The sequence below is a fragment of the Xylaria bambusicola genome, assembly GCF_022495145.1.
Source record: "Xylaria bambusicola strain CBS 139988 unplaced genomic scaffold F5B22scaffold_2, whole genome shotgun sequence".
Classification (NCBI taxonomy): domain Eukaryota; kingdom Fungi; phylum Ascomycota; class Sordariomycetes; order Xylariales; family Xylariaceae; genus Xylaria; species Xylaria bambusicola.
This window is the reverse complement of record NW_025953555.1, coordinates 989,998-1,007,098: the sequence shown is the minus strand read 5'-3', so window position 1 is coordinate 1,007,098 and position 17,101 is coordinate 989,998. Positions and strand designations below refer to the sequence as shown.

Here is a 17,101-nt window from a genome sequence, read left to right as displayed (position 1 = left end):
GATTAAAGAGAACATATCTAGAGGGGTACAAAGTAATGCGATTCACATGTGTAGGGCTAGTCAATTACTAACGAAAACATTGGAGGCCAGAACTCCCTCCCAATCCATTGACAACGCCAAACTCTTTACTGGCAATAACAAAGTCGCCAGTTCCCCTGATCATGTTTGCAGGGGGGAAATAGGGAACCACCCGTTTAGGCGTTCGTGCCTCGCACGAGTATCGCCTTTCATTCATCTCATACATACACGCAAAACTCCAAGACGCAACTCCATTCTTGTCTGATTACAAGACGCCCACAATAACCGGGGTTCACCTTACTGCCAAAATATTCTTGATAGAGAGCAGCCGTGCTTTTCCAAACGCCGAGATTGCATTCGTGCCCAATCCAGAAACAGAAATAGGAGCAGTAGCCTATTGAAAAAAGAACCGTGTCCACAAAACAAAACGCCTGGGAAGGAAAATCCAACATGCAAAGTTCCTCGTCGTAGGCCATAAAAGTGTCTGTGCCCATAGCGTGACTTCATTACAAGTGTATGAGTAAACAATAGACATAAGAAGCCGCGAGGCAAAGAGAGGCACAGGGTGCAATCTAGAGTGTAGGTTCCTTAGGATAGTGTCAGAAAAACGGATATGTCCATGCCTTGGGAGTCGTCAACTTCGTGAATGCCACCAATAAATATATGGTGGGCGCCATTAACGGTATATGAGTCAGGTGGTACTCATTGCGCCGTATAGTTTCGCTCCAAGGTAGGCTTTGATCCTTTCCAAGACCCAACCACACTGCGACCACCACCAATCTTCTCAAAACCCTGCGCAATGTCGAGGAGATTTTCCGTTTCCTCCTGAAAAAGAGGTGGATTAAAACTATTCTCGAAATTAGACCAATCATTTTCCTTCGTGGCAAGCTGAAGGCTAGCCCTGTTGGGAGCCAAAGGCGACTCTAAGAAAATCTTGCTTGGCGATGACATGCCCTCAAAGGCTTTACTAGGAGATTCATAATTTAAGGCAGGCATTGGGCTAGGAACCCCTAGAAAGGGAGCTGATGTGATAGACTTCCGAGCTACCGAATTGCTAAGGTCGCCTAAAGCACTCGTAGACTGGGATCGATCTAGCCGTGGCCTTCTCATAGATTTCTTAATAGGTGAATGTTCTGAAACCGTTTCGGTCTCGAGATCTAGTGCCACATCTTCAAAGAAGCTGAAGTCGTTCATCCCAAAAACTGGATAAGGGTCCAGTCCGTATATACAATTGTCGTTGGTGGAGTCTCCGAGGAATGAAGGACTCCATGGAGGCATATTAGCAATATTATCCGAGATATTACTGACACGACGTAGAGGTGATTCGAACATCGACGTCACATGATCGCGATGTGCCTGTAGGTTCGTATTTGGTGAGACTGAGGCGACCGGCATTGGTGGCGGTTTTATCTTAACTACCGGTGTGAGAGGAGGTGGCATTTGCTTAGGATGCCGAGAAGGAGAAGAAGACGCTGGCAAAGGCGCATTTGAACGACTCTTGGTTGGACTGTCATATGAGGAGTGACGGAGACGTCTGATTTCATCCTCGGCCCGGCCTCTGCCACCCTTAACACGAGGGTGTCTTGTGCCAGAGCTGCAAAAGGGATTAGGCTGTTGTCGAAGTACCGACGATTCCAATGACGATATATAACCACTATCATCCACCGAGGTTGAAGCGTCCATGGAGACGTGCTTGCGCTTTTGAGGACGTTTCCGAGAACCCCAGAGATTCGTTCGAGCCGAAGGTGGTGTATCGTTATCTGGTTTCACGAACCGAGGCATAGGAGGCGAAGAGTTTATTGGCGCAGGAAGGGGAGATGGAAGGGCAGCGGGGTCAGGACCATCTGTTTCTTGAGTCTTATCGCCCAGCTCTTCTGCGCAGACATTATCAGAAAGAGGGATGGTAGCGTCCGATGACGGTTCAGGGGCAACCATTGCTGGCGCTTGCGACATAGTCTGGAGATAAGGAGCAGCTTGGGGTTGAGCAACGGTAGGCAGTGTTGGTAGACCATCTTGGAGAAAGGGTGGTTCAAAATGAGAGTAATCGACACGCGGCACCATGGACATGATGTGTACGTTCTCTGATACTACAGATGCCTTCCTACTTGGTTTCTCTTTCATAAATTGCTGCTCCATGCCCGACTCAATAGCCCAGTAATTCCCCTTTCCTGGGTCATCCTTCGGGCGTTCTTGTTTAATGAAAGCTTTGTTGAGACTCAAATTATGCCGGATACTGTTTTGCCAGCCCGCATCGTTTGCATTATAGAATTTGTACGTATCGGAAATCCACTTGTAAATCTGAGACAGGGTAAGTTTCTTCTGAGGGGAGCGGAGGATCGCCATTCCAATTAACTGGGCGTAGCTGTGACCTGGTTTTGCCCCGTCATCGAAAATAGGAGGGAAACCAGTTGAATCTGAAACGAAAGACTCTTCAATCTTAGGTTTCTTAGATGGTCTTGATTCAGTGATAGGCGCAGCTTCCAGGAGGGCGCGTTTTCCAGTTTGGGTCGGATAATACTCTTCAACATTGAGTGTGAAAGCAGGTGGCGCAGGATACAAGGTGGGATGTAAGTTTTCCTTGTCAACGCTCACTTGTCTCGAGTTGGCCGTCTTAAATGTCGACATCAAAGGCTTCTTGGGCATCGAGTCGGTACCTTGCTCGTTCAACGTGGGTGGGCATATATTGATCGCGTTCAGTTTGCGGTTTTGCAATGAGCCTAGTGAAGTAGTCGAAGCATGTCCAAAGGTCTTGTAAGGAGAGTGATGTTTCCTACGGCCATTCGGAGGATTGAAGACTGGGTTGCCGCTCGAGCTTTCTAAAGGGCGCCGCGGAGACGATTGCCTTCCAACAGTCGGCATTGGAGCTCGACTTATTGACGGTACTGGCTGTCCGTAGTTTTCATCTTGAAATTCATCCTGAAATATTTGTAGCGGCTCATTCGAGGCCGCAAAGCGCGTTGGTCTGGCCATTATAGGCCAAGCAGGAACGGAGCTGGTCGACAATTCGTGGGTGCTGAGTAAAAGCTAGCTGTATGTTAAGTCAATGGGATGGCCATGGTAGACATTGATCGTTCTTGACGAGATCTTGAGACACTGCAAACTCCCATGACGACATGGAGTTGGATAGGAGAGGCTCACCTGGATCAGAAAGGATTCTTAGATGAGCAGTGGAGACGTGGAAGCTAGAGCGATTATCGTGCGCTGTGGGTGTCGCTCCGCTAGGAAGACCTCTCAATGGTAAGTTCGTGATCAGAAATCCAAAAACGCTGCGTAGAACAGTATATTGAGAAGCGAGCGAGGTTGGCGACGGGTGAGTAACGCATATAGGTGGTAACGATAATGTGTGAAAGCAGGCAAATTAGGATGAGAGGAGATGAAGGACGAAAGGGAGGGGGAGCTAGATCGTCAAGATCTGGGGGAGGAAGTGAGTGACAGGCGGGTATGCAAATGCGACTGCAGGAGACGGAGACGGAGACAGAGAGGAGATAGAGATAGAGAGAGCGAGTGAGCGTCTACCCACGCAATAGTGTGCGGTAGGTACCTAGGAAGGCAGAGAGTGGGAAGTTCAGGTATGCAGGTAGATAGTGAGGTTGGAGTAAGTATAGTAAGTACACTATGTAGTACTCCAATGTTGGTAGGTAGGACAGGAAGAGAGAGAGAAAGGTACAGGATGGCAGGCAGGCGGGTACCTATGTAGGTAGAGGGAACGGATGGGGGATTAAGTCACGGTACGTACAAATAGATACGTGGGCTAGGGAGGGAGGGAGGTAGACGAACAGGTAGACGAAGAGTACCTCTGGTAGCAGGCGTGAAGGACGTTAGGGACGTTAGAGACGTTGAGCACTGGGGCAAGCCGATTATAGTACTCCCGTACGTGCTGAAAGGCACCGAAAAAGCCAGCTCAGGCACCCGTGCGGTAGGTATCTACACTGCTTCCTGTACTGAGCGCGGCAGGTATACCTAGTGTAGGTCGGTAGGTATATTTCCCATTGAATGAATGGTGGGCGAAGCTGGTGGGCATGCCCTGTCTTGCAATGAGGTATTCTATTGAAAGCCAGGAAGACCAGGAAGAATGGAAGTGATGGAAGTGGACTGGACACCGGGCACTGAACAAGCTGAGAAGGAGCGAAAATTGACCCAGCAGGGCTTAGTGCGCCAACGCAGCAGTGGAACTCCAGCGGGGCGCAGCAGGAGGGTGGGGCCCAGTGGGGTCCAGTCCACGGCAGAAGAGGCCCAGGCTGGCAGAGGATTGGTCCAGAGCAGCTCTGGGCTGACACGATGACGGTCAGCAAGAGATACTCCTCGCAGACTCCTCGATTCTCTCTTAATGGGCTGTGGAGACCGGACTGAAGTCGACAAGGTCCCGGGGCGCGCGCAGTGGAGCCGGGCTCTCCTCGCCCTGATCGCTCTGGGTTGGATCGAGTCGCTGCGTGTGCCCAGTGACAGTCGAGGTCGCAGCCCAGCTCGTTGATTACAGTACGTAGATAGGTAGATATTCCGCGGCCGACAGATGAGATATGGGAAATGCACCTAGATAGTCTACTGGTACACTAGGTACCGTATGCTATTCTGCCTGACTGCAATCCTCAAGTGTGCAGTACCGTGGTGTACGTATGGATAGAGATAGCGATGATTCTAGCCCTCAACGCAGGTCTCCCTCACCACATCTACCCAATGCAGACATGTATTGTATTAGATTGGTATGGGTAGATCGGTGTGAGTGGTGGTAAGTGGTGAATGTGTGTCTTGTCTGAGGCGCCGGGAATGTTTAGGATCTCGGCGGCCGAGGTGAGACGAACGAAGAAAAAGATGCTTAATGGCTGCACGCGAATCGATAGAACTACCACGCTAGGTATGCCGCTTGATTCAGCAGGCGCGGGAACATCGATCACTTATTGAGCCGAGAAGAGACGAAGCTAAGGGAAATGGTGTAGGTCTTTAGTAGGTAGTAGGTTGGCCTGTTGGCTGACTTCAAAGACAGTTGAAACGGCGGCCGTTCGATATTCCAATTGACGACCTTTCTCGTCCTCCCTTCGAAGCTATTTCTTTCTTCCCTTCACTTTTTACTGTTGGTTGGCGCAGTCTAATCTGTCTTGTCCCGGCCGCCATGTGCGATATCCCTTCCTCGGGGTTCGCGCTTCCTTTCCTTACTTAACGGGACCAGTTCAAGCTCTGAGTTAGCTCATCCCAGCACCTGTATTATCGGTACATGTATCTTCACATATACTTATGTATTGTAGGCATCGTGCAGCAACGGCTCGTGGTGTGATGCAATGTGCGACCCAAAGGATCAGCTCGTACGAGCGTGCAAAACCTGTCTGGAACTAATGAGGAGCGATTAAGCGATTGGACGACGCGGGTCTGGCAAATCAAGGGAGAGTGGGCGCGTAGAGTGATTCCGGATTGGTGGGACAGGGGGTAGAGTCCAATGACCAAGGAACAACAAGGTCTCTGGGGGGACCAAGGAGGCCAAGGAGGGGTGTCCATTCAGCCATTCGATCATTTGAGATTTGAGCAGCATTTGCCCTGTGACGCGTCGTCGTGTTGTTTTTCCCACTCGAGCGCGTGCGACGCGTCCGGCCAATCAGGACGTCCTTGACGTCCTCGACACCCCGTTGGCACGCCTCTGCATGCACTTTGGCCTGTCCCGGCTCTTATCCCAAGACGGCCTAGTGGCGATCTACGATATGCTACACTACCGTGACTTCCATTCTCTTGGGCTGTTCTTCCCTCGAACTAGTATCGTCGACTTTCCTGATCGAGCGCCTACCTACAAAGTACCTAGTATTCACGTATAATCTCCAAGTATCTACTTACTTCCTGTGAGTAGCTCAGCAGAAGTTTAGCATCTCCTCACATAGTTCGTTCGTTCGTTACCGTGAAAAGCGCCATCCTACGTATGTATTCTAAAACAATTGCTACCATGCTTACAGTACCGTAGGTAGCATGTGGATTACTGCTCCAGCAACTTGCCGATGCCCAGATCCCATTTCACGCCTAGTACCATGGCGGTTGTCTGTCGGCTCGAACAACGATTACCTGGATACCCAGTACTGCCAGTAGTTAGTAGGTAGGTAGAACATGAGAATGGATCGGTGGATCCTTATTGAACAGCATCAGCAGCTTGTTCCGGTCCGGTCCGTGACCATGAACCCGTTGGACCTGTAGCTGCCATGTAGCTTTCGTAATGTGCGGTCCGTGTATGCCGGTTCAACAACCTCTTCGGCATCAACTTATTATCCTTAACGGTGCTCACCTACTGCCTTCTACATTTAGAATTAATACCTACAGTACCACAGTTTATTTATTCTCAGTATTTACCATAAGTAGGTAGAGCGGCGACGCAAAAGGAGCACGGTAGTATTTACGCATTGAGTTCCAACATGATGTGGTTGATGTGGGGGTATATAACTTATGTAGTATCCACTGAAGTCTCGCCCCCAGGCAAGAGACTCTGGGATAAGTAACCTCATTGCGGATATCTCTTATGAAACGACCACAAGGCCCGACCCTTTACGGCCTCATCCATAGCCTTCATGGCCGCATTTGGCTATGAAATAATGAAACCACCCAACGTCGACGGCCTCATCGGGTAACCCGCCTGTGAATCACCCTTTTTACCGTTGGGTGGGTGTAAGAGGAGCGTCAAAGCGGCGCCCTCATTTCCCACCTCTGGTTTCTCAATGCGTAATGACCACCGACGAATCATTATCCCGACTCTCACCGAAATGCACGACTTGCCTTCATGGTCAAGGCTTAGTGGTTAGCAAATCATAGCTCACATAGAAGTGAGTGGTCCTCTTAGCCGGCCGGCTAGGCTGCGACCTCGTTGGCCGTTCCAACTCAAGTTTCGGCTCAAAAACTCATCGAGAACGAGAGAGGCGCCAGGCAGAATTGTCTCCGTTGGTTCACTAGGATGGGTCAGAGCTAAATGCACCCTGAAGCCCAATTATGCCTTCCAATCCATATCCGCTCTACTACTGGAACTTCGCCACCTATGTCCGGCACTCGCTAAGCCAAGGACTAGACCTGAGGTCGTGGCCATTGTCATGACACACCAAGCTAGAGAGCAGACACTCTCTTCTATTTCTTCGCACTAGCATTGCCAGGTCATCGTGTGACCAAAAGAGTGGCCAATGGTTTTACTTTACACGAATATGGTATGATGATAACGCAAGTCTGATGAATCAGTTGCCAGCTCACTGGACTTAGTCCATTGGTTCTTTACTCCTGAAAGTGGCCCTCACGATATACAGCGAGCAAGGGGATACACACAGTGTTGATGTTAACTGATCATTCAAATCTGTCTAGCTTTTTAGATTCAGACATGGCTATGGACATATTTTAGCTAGGTTTCTTGCACACAAAGGCTTTGACTTAAATGAAGGCGGCAAAATATCAAAAAGTTGATTTTCTAGATTTAGGAATATCAATCTCTGAGAACCTTTTGTCAAGGAGATTCGGTGGATTCTCCGTTATTATATTACTTCTGAGGCATTCCATAATCAGTGTCCTTGGTAATTTCCATTCCCAAAGATTCATTTTGGTACTATATCTCACTGTAATTACAACTTAGGAAGCTCTTTACTTTAATTATGATACCTGACCTTAAGACCTCCCAAGTCGTGCCACCAGCCCTAAATCGACTAAGTACCTGAGTTAGGTGATGTATGTGGCCAGTATTTCTCATCACCTCGAAATTTATTCCGTACAATACTTCACATAGCCATTTTCTTAGTCGGTATCATAAATCAATAGGTACTATTGAGCAATGAGAACTTTTGGACCAAGCAGATATGACCAGCTTCGCGTTTACGAGCTAAAACCCTGTAGTCATGCGAACTAACCCTCCAAGCAGATGCTTAAATTTTCGTTTATAACCGCCAACAGAATATCCATTGGACTCAGGTACCAGCGAAGGAATCCCCGGTCATACAGTGCCGAGAGAGGCGGGGAAGTGACGATAAATCAAGAAATATTAAGAGTAGTTTGGTGCAGAAGTTTATAACACTGATATTTTTTTTTATTTGTGAACCCCTTGCTAACAGGTGTATTCATGTCTGAGGACCTACCATCATGGTATAACCCTTGAACTCTGTAGGTAAGCATGCTTTATACCAAAAAAAACAACGCGGATATGATCTGTGATCGGATAAATCGGCCTGGTGGGTTCGCTAGTTGTTTTTCTATAGATTTTGGAGATTTTCCTTCTGTGTCCACATCATTAATGTTCGTACCCTCATTTTATTAAACCAATTTGCTCTTAGTTCTCCATGGCTTCTAAAACAGCCCTTAAGGTTAGCATAAGGCTTTAAACTCTAACCTACTATGTACCTCCATAGAAGCCATTTCTCGGAGAAAATGACTATGGGAAGTATGGATATGTTATAGAAGCTAGTTTTATATAGTTTTTAATTCAATTTAATTACCCTCCTTCGTGAGCTTTTATATTTACTGTGTGGTTATATTAAGGTTGAAATTTTTATTTAACTGCTTTCGATTAAAGCTCAAGTGATTAAGGTTTCTGTTACATAGATTTTTATGCAAGTGATATTGCTGATTGTAATACAATCTGCCCCCGTTATCCACACACACACACAAACACACAGAAAGAGAGAGAGAGAGAAAGAAAGAAAGGGAAATAAAGAGAAATGCATAAGTATATCACGAACCGCTGTTTGCGACACCGCGGCTGCAACTTAATCTAGAAATACCATCTTTTCCAACGTCATGCTATAGAGGCAAGGAAAGGCCTTTTATTTATAGGATCATACTGTAGTTGGTCAACAAGGGCCACTTGTGCAATAACAGAGTCCTTTACACCCTCACATTGGAGATAGTCACACCGAATGACCTCCAGCGAGGCTGTCCAATGGGGTGAGAGTGAAGTAAGGTCCATTGATTCCAACAAAGAATCAACAATACACACTGCTCTTGAAGCGGTCTGTCTCATTTGTGCTAACCATAGTGTGTTCAATTGACACTGTAACTTGTAGCCCTATACCATTATTTCACTCTGGTGTAAACCCCCTTTCCACGTATGACATTAAAATCGCTTCTTCCTAGGCGTTTGGCCTTAGCCCATAATAATTAGAAGGTGGGGTATCTTTGGTATAATTCTATTCAATATATTAAATTTTCACTCACAGAATGGACCGGCAGACTTGAGAAATATCATGAACACGCATGTGCTGCTATCTGCCTCTGACCAGAAGATTCTATAATCCCATACTCTGGCCTGGCCTGTAACAAAATATCATATCATACAATCAACTCGAAACAGGCACTGAACGGGAAGATTATGCCCCCATGAAGTCCTATTTCAACTGTGTTCTTTACTGCGACTACCTAGTCATCTCGTGGTCATCCAACGATGGCCTCGTGGTCCAATGACAAGACATCTGACCCCGCCCAAAGAGACTCGCAAAGTCCTTGGAACATGGAATGGATCCTTAGACGAGGTCAGAGCGCTTAATGGCGAGTTTTCAAATAACACAGTCGCTAAACTGTCTACCAAAATTTTTTCACAATTGGGTATGCTAGATACTTTGACATAGCAAGGAAGAAAATTTGAGCCCAAGGTAACTGGAGCTGATAAAGGATTTGTCCCCAATAGCCTTAAAGCCAACTAATAATTTTATCTCCATTCTATGTATTCTAACATAGTTTACAACATGCTGCTTAAAATACCTATGTAGTACATAGTTATGGAATACGAGGGAGCGCTTACCTAAGTACATAGGTAAACCTTACCATCCTAATCTAGGTACTAGTAGCCTAACAGGTACACATGTACTCAACCCCGCCGTGAAGGTAGGTACCTAGGTAGTACCTAAGTCAGGTAAGTAGCGAGGGTAGGTAGGTACTTAGCTGCCCCAGGTGGCCGAACGACATCATCCTGGCTGCCCCTCCATTCCAATCTGTGGGCTGGTTTGGTACCTCACTTCATCTCTTCCCCAGTGCGCCGCGATTTTGACCTCGTTGGTGCGGCTTGAGGCGACACATTGCCATGTATAGAGCTGTACAAAAAAACAACCACCTAGCTCGTAAGACCGACATAAAGGATGGCCCCTTGGCGGGACGATTATCTGGCCTCGTTGCAAGAGGCGGAGCGCAACAACCCCGTGAACAAGGACCTAGTCGAAGCTTGTAAGCGCAAGAACCTTATTGACAGCCCGTTTGGCCGAACAAGCGGACAAGTCAACACACACCGCATCAATACTTCAACCCAAACCCATCAAACCAAAACGCCCCTCAGACATATAAACCATCCACTAGTTCCCTCATCCGTAGCCACGCAAAGCTGACCATGTTGCTTCGCCGCCCGCCTTCTAGGCTCCCAGCTCGCAGACCGCGTCGCAGCCCTCGAGGCCGAAAAACTGGTCTGGGTTGCGGGCCCGCCGACTGCCACGACCACCAAGGCAGCAACGCCAGCACCGTCGAAGCACTCGTCTACCAACGAGGCCGACTCTACGGCCTCGTCCGCCGAGGGCGCAGCGCAGCTCCGCCTCGACCTCGCTGAGGCCCTCCGCGGACGTGGTCAAGCACAGACTCGTCTCAAAGCCGCCGAGGCCGAGCTTGCAACCTTGCGGTCCAAGAATAGAGTCGACAGCAAGCGCATCGCCGATTTAATGTCTGAGCGCAATGCATTGACAACTAGGTTACGGGACCTGAACGAGGAACTCGAAAAAAAGAGGAAGTTCCTAAAGGTGCGTGAAACGCGTGAGCAGTATATTCGTGTTTTCTTGGGGGCTGCGCTGCGTATCGGTTGGGGATTTGATCATGGCGGCGGCCGAACGTGATACAAGAAACCGCGTAACCAGACTGTCCCGAAGAGGATGAATTGGTGGAACGACGCATACGGTAGTGGTGTCCGCTTATCAGGGGAAAGAGAGAGAGAGAGATTACATACTGACTGCTTCGGTTTATGTTTAGGACGTCCAAGATGAGAATCTCGCGCTGAACATGGAGCTAAATATGTGTTTGCAAAGGGAGACTAAGGTACAGGCCGAGAACAAGGAGCTTGTTGATCGTTGGATGAAGAGGATGGCCCATGAGGCCGATGCCCTGAATCTCCAGAACGAGTCACCCAACACGAATCATAGATGATAGCAACACACGACATTAAAAGGAAAATTGTCCATCAATGCTATGCCTGGTATCATCTACAGCTGCGCCATCTATGCAGTAAGTGTCTACATCGTTTTCTGTTTTTCTAAATCTAGCCAAATCTTTTGGTTTTTGGTATCCTGCGTGACGCTGTTGAAACCCATCCTACTCCACGCGATATATAAACACCAATTGACATGGACATCAGGGAATGCAGAAAAAGTATACTATATGACCTTATTTCCTTGTGGAGATGTAGTACTCTCCATCGGATCCGGTCCAGCTCACCCAGTTCTCGTGATACCGGAAATGCTCGAAATCGAGTATACTTGTGGCAACATCATTTACTGCTGTTTTGTTGTCGTATACGAAGGACTTGAGAGATATGATCTTGCAGCCTTTCTTGAGATCGAGGAACATATTGATGAGAGCATCATTGAGGGTCGATGTGAAGGCCTTATTGTTGACAAGAATCACATCTGCCTCTTTCAATTTCTCGAGAATCTTCGAGCTTGTGCGGAAGTCGCCCCGCTCCAGATGGACTCTTCCAGGTGCGACCCCCCAAAGCATACATCGAGACCTAAACTCTTTTTCCTGTGCCTCCGCCAGGTTGCAAGCATTCTCCATGATCTCGCACCCATAGCTGCGGCACCCAATCTCGAGTGCGGCCTGGAGGACAACATTTCCGACTCCGGATCCGAGATCAATAAAGACTTGATCTGATGTCATTTTTGTCTGTTCTACCAGGATTTTGGTCACAAATGGATGTAGCAACTCTCCGTAAACATTGTCACTCCCAGCGTCATACTTGGTGAGCATTTCGACCTTCGGGGCGACCGTGCGATCGTAAACCTGGGTGAGGATCAAGGAGACAATACTGGATGGCAGATGATGGATTCGGTCGAGAGTCCTGGCGACAGCACCACTTTCTACCAGTTCTAGAAGTTTTCTGTTGTAGCTGTCAAGTGCTGACCGGAAGGCTGAGACATCCCGATACTTTTCACTTATGGCGCGCTCCATCTGTCGCCGAAAACTCATGTTGTGATCAATAAAGGCCTTCGAGTCAGCATCAGTGAGATATGTCTCGGCTACACACTCGATGATGGCGAGAATGTCTTTGACCGCATCGATCTTATCCTTTTGCCACACAAGCTCATATCTCCAATGTGAAGTCAGCACTGTAGTTTAGAACGTGACCAAGGAAGCAAACTTACCTCTCCCTTGCGCAGCGTGAGGGATATTGTACTTCGATGGCCACTTCGTCATCCTTTGCGCCCGGAATCGGGGGGCACTTAGTCGCTCTCGAGGCAATATCAGCTGCATGTATGATATTGGGTCTTCTAACATCGTCACCAAATGCCTTTTTGTGGCGCAACTTGCGGTTTACGTCAACTGTTCTACCATCGCTCCGTCGCATACGCTTTCGAAATGGGTCACCATCATCGTCTTCGGAGTCGGAGTCGTTGCCAAAAGCGGGCGAGTCGCGTGGCGTACTCGTCACAGCCTTGCGCTTCCGCTCGATCCGCCGCTCGTCAGATGACGAGGGGTAGGGAGATGCGCTCTTCGGTCGCGACGTGCGCGGGTTGGGAGATAACTTTGAGGATGAGGAGACGTGAGCGGATGAGGCGCGCACGCTATGAATTGGTATTAGGTCTGGCCGAGGTTTAGTAGGCACGACGACCTTCTCAACGCGCATAACGGTCGATGCCGACTTCGACTTCGACTTCCCGCCAAAGACTCCCATGGTCACGCTACACAGGTTCTGGATCGTTGCGGGATGCGGCGATAGGGATGCCTCAAGGTATATATACCACTGAAATCGAGAGAGAAGGGGAGGCTATATCATCATATATGATGGTGAGACGATATTGCGATATCGTATAACGAAGGAGGGCCGAGGTCGTGGTTAGGTGTGATTGTTGACGGCGCGCGGGGAGGGCGGATTGGCGGGAGAGACAAGGCTTCTGTCACTGAAACGAGAGTGGTGCGCCTCGATGCACGCTGTGGCCTAGAGAGGGGCAGAAAGGGCCGGAAAAGATGAAAGGAATAGCAGGCGGCCAATGAAGAGGCACAGCAAATGACAAATGATGGGAGTAACAATAGAAAAAGAAGGCGATGGTACAGGATGTTGTGCACAGTGGTGTAGGACCCCGGAGTTTGCCTAGAGATTCCTAGAGGGTGGGTAGGTCTGCCCCAGGGACCACGAGGACCGCGAGGCGAAAACAGTGGATACGGCACGGTACTTGTCTATACATGTACATAGTAGACGACGGTATTCCCAGCCTCCGCTGCTTCAGCACTGCTGGCTAATAGCTAATACACAGCAATGCTACGTTCTCTGCGACGTTCATATATTCTGTGTGCTGGTCAGGCACATTCCTTTACTACCTTCCTAATACTAATAGTCGGTGTGTTTAATGAGCAGCTGCTGTACCCAGATGTGTACCAGTAGACTGTGCTGTGCTCTAGGTTAGGGAGGTACTCTCCGCCCCGACTCGGCCTTGGAAAGCCCAATTCAAGGGTTCAGCTTTTTGCAGCCCCCACTCTCCCACGCCGCTCCGCTCCTTCTTCGGGATAGTGGAGTGGGAACGCCAGGGCGCGCCATTGTGAGCTGAGATGTGACGGCAAATGGTTTCCCGTTAGATCGTGATAGCACCTAAATCACAAGGGAATATTGAATAAGGGAACCCCCTCCTGCATGCCTGGCTTCGTAGATGGAACTAGGTAGCTGAAGGGTTTAAGCCTCGTTAATAGGTCTCAAATTGGGACTGAATGGGACTGACTAATATCTTGAAGTGTATGATCTGAAGAGGGATTTGGAGGGGCACCCTCCTTCAATTGAGTATGATCAAATAAAGTTAATTTAAGCTTATTGTAAGTTCAATCGTCAACCGTTAATCCATCCAGGCTGCCTATTGTGCTTTAGTAATTAGAGTTCTACCCAGGCATTCCTGATAGAGCTCCCATGCTCTTCTTGCTTGTTCAAGACAGGGTCACCTTTCCCTGGCAACAGTGTCAAGCAGGCCCCAACATCTGGAATTAGAAGCTGTAACAACTGTCACTGTGAATTGTTAGTATTGGTGTGGATGCTGCAATACCCTAATTACTTTTACATATGTCAAGGTGGAGGTAGAGTCTGAGCTTAATGACACTGATAAGGAGGTATCCCTCATAGCTTGAGTTCCCTCGAGGTCTTCAATATACTTGGACAATTGTTTGACATGCAATGATATCATACTTTAATTCCGGATCCCGGCAGATGGTTTGAATTACCTAGAGCATGACATATACATACAGTCAAATACACTCCTTCCTTGTTTGAAAATATACATTGAGTATCAGAAATATAGGCAAAATATCCGGATTGTGTATACTACCATGAAACGCGGCTCTCTTCAGTCACCATAGAGTAATTTAACTTAATTGCAAAGTATGTGAGAAGTTCTATGTTTTCCAATTGATTATCTAAAAACAAATATTAATGGCTATAGTCGGCCTAAGTGGTAACAAAGGGGCATTCGAAAGGCACTTAGAGACTCCGCCACTAATTTTAGCTCTACAAAGTCACTACGGCTTGATAATCTGAAGAGGCAAATGATCTCCTCAATGTTCCTTCACAAGAGCTGTTAAGGCTGCATCTAAGAGATAATTTTTGATTGTATGACCAAGGAACCCGATGTTCATTTTGACCGGATTGGGGACTAGGCTCCGGCCTCTTTCATGCTTGCTTTGATATTGTTGGAAATAGCTCTAAGATGCAAAGACACAATGACTCTTTATCACTGGTCTACTGATATGAGGTGGTGAATTCTTTCCCATGCGAGTATCCGTCCACGAAGCTCCCCCTTTCAACAATCAAATTGATCCAAATTTGCCATAGAAGTTACGTGGGATGGTCAATATGTCTAAAAGAATAATCGTTGGCTTGCTTAGCACCATAGGGCTCGCTCCGTGGCTCGTAAATGGGCAGCTTGAACCTGATTGCAATCCGCTTCATGCCGACTGCCCAGCCAAGAAAGCTTTGCCAGATGCAAATTACTACATAGACTTCACGAAACAAACTGGTCCCCCGAAAGATTGGACTATCGCCAACTATGAGGTTGTCAATTTCACACCAAAGGGCGCCGAATTTACTTATGGGAAAAAGGGAGATGCGCCGAATATGTGGACCGACTTCTATATGCTGGGTGGGAGATACGACGTTGAGTTACAGATTGCGCCGGGCCAGGTTAGTCACTGGGGCCAATTCTTTTTTCCTCACTTAGACGGGCTTCAGACTTCATTTCTCTTATAGTTCCCGATAACATGTGCTGAATTCTTACTCTTTTTGGAAACTACTGACTCTAGGGCATAAATCAGGGCGTTATAAGTAGCGCGGTTCTGTGGTCGGATATCCAAGACGAAATTGACTGGGAGTTCTCAGGGAACCAGCACGGAGAGAAGCCTTTCCCACCCCCGGATGGAAAGTGGACGGTCGAGACGAATATCTTTGCACAGGGGAAGATGTGGGATGGAGCAGCTACCTATCAAAAGGACGTGTATAAGCCAACAACGCAGTTTCATACCTACTCAGTAGATTGGGACGCTGACCATATGAACTGGTACGTCGACAATCACGTTGTGCGGAGTGTTAAAGCGTCAAATACACCATCTGGTTTCGTCTTCCCACAGTCACCCATGAAGCTACAGCTAGGAGTTTGGGGCGGAGGTGATCCTGAGAACAACTACTGGACTATTCAGTGGGCTGGGGGCGAGATCGACTTTAAGAACGTCCCTTATACTATGTATGTCCGAAGTGTCAATGGTATGTATTATCAACCACTATCCTGCCAATATTGAGACTCGTTGCTGGCGAAGAAGCCTATTGTTTATCAAGCTAACTGTTGTCGTAGTATGTGAACCTTAGATTCGTCTAGAAATCATGTTATAAAGAACCGAACTGACACGATTTGATACGCTAGATTACCAACAAATATCCCGCGTGCGAATATAAGTATAAGGATAGAGTACGTATTTCCTAACAAAGGGCGAGATCCGCCTATGCTGATATTAGAACTCAGAGTGGAAAGATTTCTGGCATTGAAAAGATTCACGAAGGCTGTAGCTCTCCGTCTTCTCCCCCGAAAATCATAAAAAATACTGCCGGTTCCGAAACCCCTGTTCCTACTGAAACGCAAGGCGCGTATCCTACTTCGAAGGTACCAGAGTCTGCTGGTACGTCATCCAGCCACAGATACATAAGCTCTTCATCGGGGTATCCTGTTGGTGGCACCGTGACGAGTCAACATACATCTTCCCCATCAACTACCTCTTCTAAACATCCAGCTTCTTCTGCCTCTAGCGGCTACCCGGTCGCTTCACCCTCAAGTACTGGAGGCATCTTTAGTAGCCTCAGCTCCCTAATTTTAGGCACCAGCTCTGGGGTGCTATCGAGCATTGCATCCTCGAAACCCAGTAGCAGCGGAGGGTCATATACAGCTACGCTCATCACCGCCTCTTCGAGTGCCTCAATCTCTTCTTCAAGCACCCCCGGCTCATCAAACATTCAGGGTACCACTCCTGCCACGACCAGCTCCGCAAGCCCAAGTCCAACGACAGGCAAGAGCGGTAGCAGCAGTGATATTGTGACTAAGAGTACCATATCCACCGTCTATTCTACGAAAATATACACTGTCACGTCCTGTCAGCCGACTGTGAAGAATTGCCCTGTGGGACAAGTTACTACTGAGCTAGTCTCCTTGTCTACCACGCTGTGCCCCGTGACCGAAGCAAAGACTACAGATTCTGTAACGACTTCGAAAGTCGCGTCTAGTTCTTCTGTTTCTTCGAATATCCTATCTCCGTCATCGTCTTCTGTCAAAACGGCGACTTCGTCATCAAGTGGCTCAGGGTTGCACCCGAGCTCAAGCGTACACTCGAATGCCTCATCGGAAACAATGCCTACGACATATACTTTTAGCTCCGAGATCACTAC

The 17,101-nt window shown here is 48.0% G+C and overlaps 4 protein-coding genes across 4 annotated transcripts; 2 read left to right on the top strand and 2 right to left on the bottom strand.

The window, feature by feature from the left end:
* Positions 1 to 616: 616 nt before the first annotated feature.
* F5B22DRAFT_157611 (uncharacterized protein) lies at positions 617 to 3,049 on the bottom strand. The gene has a single exon (XM_047969215.1). The coding sequence runs from the start codon at positions 2,986 to 2,988 to the stop codon at positions 721 to 723; it is 2,268 nt and encodes a 755-aa protein (XP_047835799.1). The 5' UTR covers positions 2,989 to 3,049; the 3' UTR covers positions 617 to 720.
* A 6,871-nt stretch (positions 3,050 to 9,920) lies between these two features.
* F5B22DRAFT_157524 (autophagy-related protein 16) lies at positions 9,921 to 11,436 on the top strand. The gene is made up of 4 exons (XM_047969213.1): positions 9,921 to 10,167; positions 10,354 to 10,727; positions 10,954 to 11,205; positions 11,336 to 11,436. Exons 1-3 carry the CDS (start codon positions 10,083 to 10,085, stop codon positions 11,125 to 11,127), a joined length of 633 nt encoding a protein of 210 aa, XP_047835798.1. The 5' UTR covers positions 9,921 to 10,082; the 3' UTR covers positions 11,128 to 11,205; positions 11,336 to 11,436.
* F5B22DRAFT_585726 (histone methylation protein DOT1-domain-containing protein) lies at positions 10,699 to 13,496 on the bottom strand. Its single transcript, XM_047973517.1, has 3 exons — positions 12,342 to 13,496; positions 10,931 to 12,286; positions 10,699 to 10,721 (listed from the first exon to the last, which is right to left on the bottom strand). Exons 1-2 carry the CDS (start codon positions 12,869 to 12,871, stop codon positions 11,365 to 11,367), a joined length of 1,452 nt encoding a protein of 483 aa, XP_047835797.1. The 5' UTR covers positions 12,872 to 13,496; the 3' UTR covers positions 10,699 to 10,721; positions 10,931 to 11,364.
* A 1,532-nt stretch (positions 13,497 to 15,028) lies between these two features.
* On the top strand, positions 15,029 to 15,966 carry F5B22DRAFT_632915 (concanavalin A-like lectin/glucanase domain-containing protein; the record flags this gene model as incomplete). The annotated part of the gene is made up of 2 exons (XM_047976762.1): positions 15,029 to 15,355; positions 15,487 to 15,966. 2 exons carry the CDS (start codon positions 15,029 to 15,031, stop codon positions 15,964 to 15,966), a joined length of 807 nt encoding a protein of 268 aa, XP_047835796.1.
* Positions 15,967 to 17,101: the final 1,135 nt, after the last annotated feature.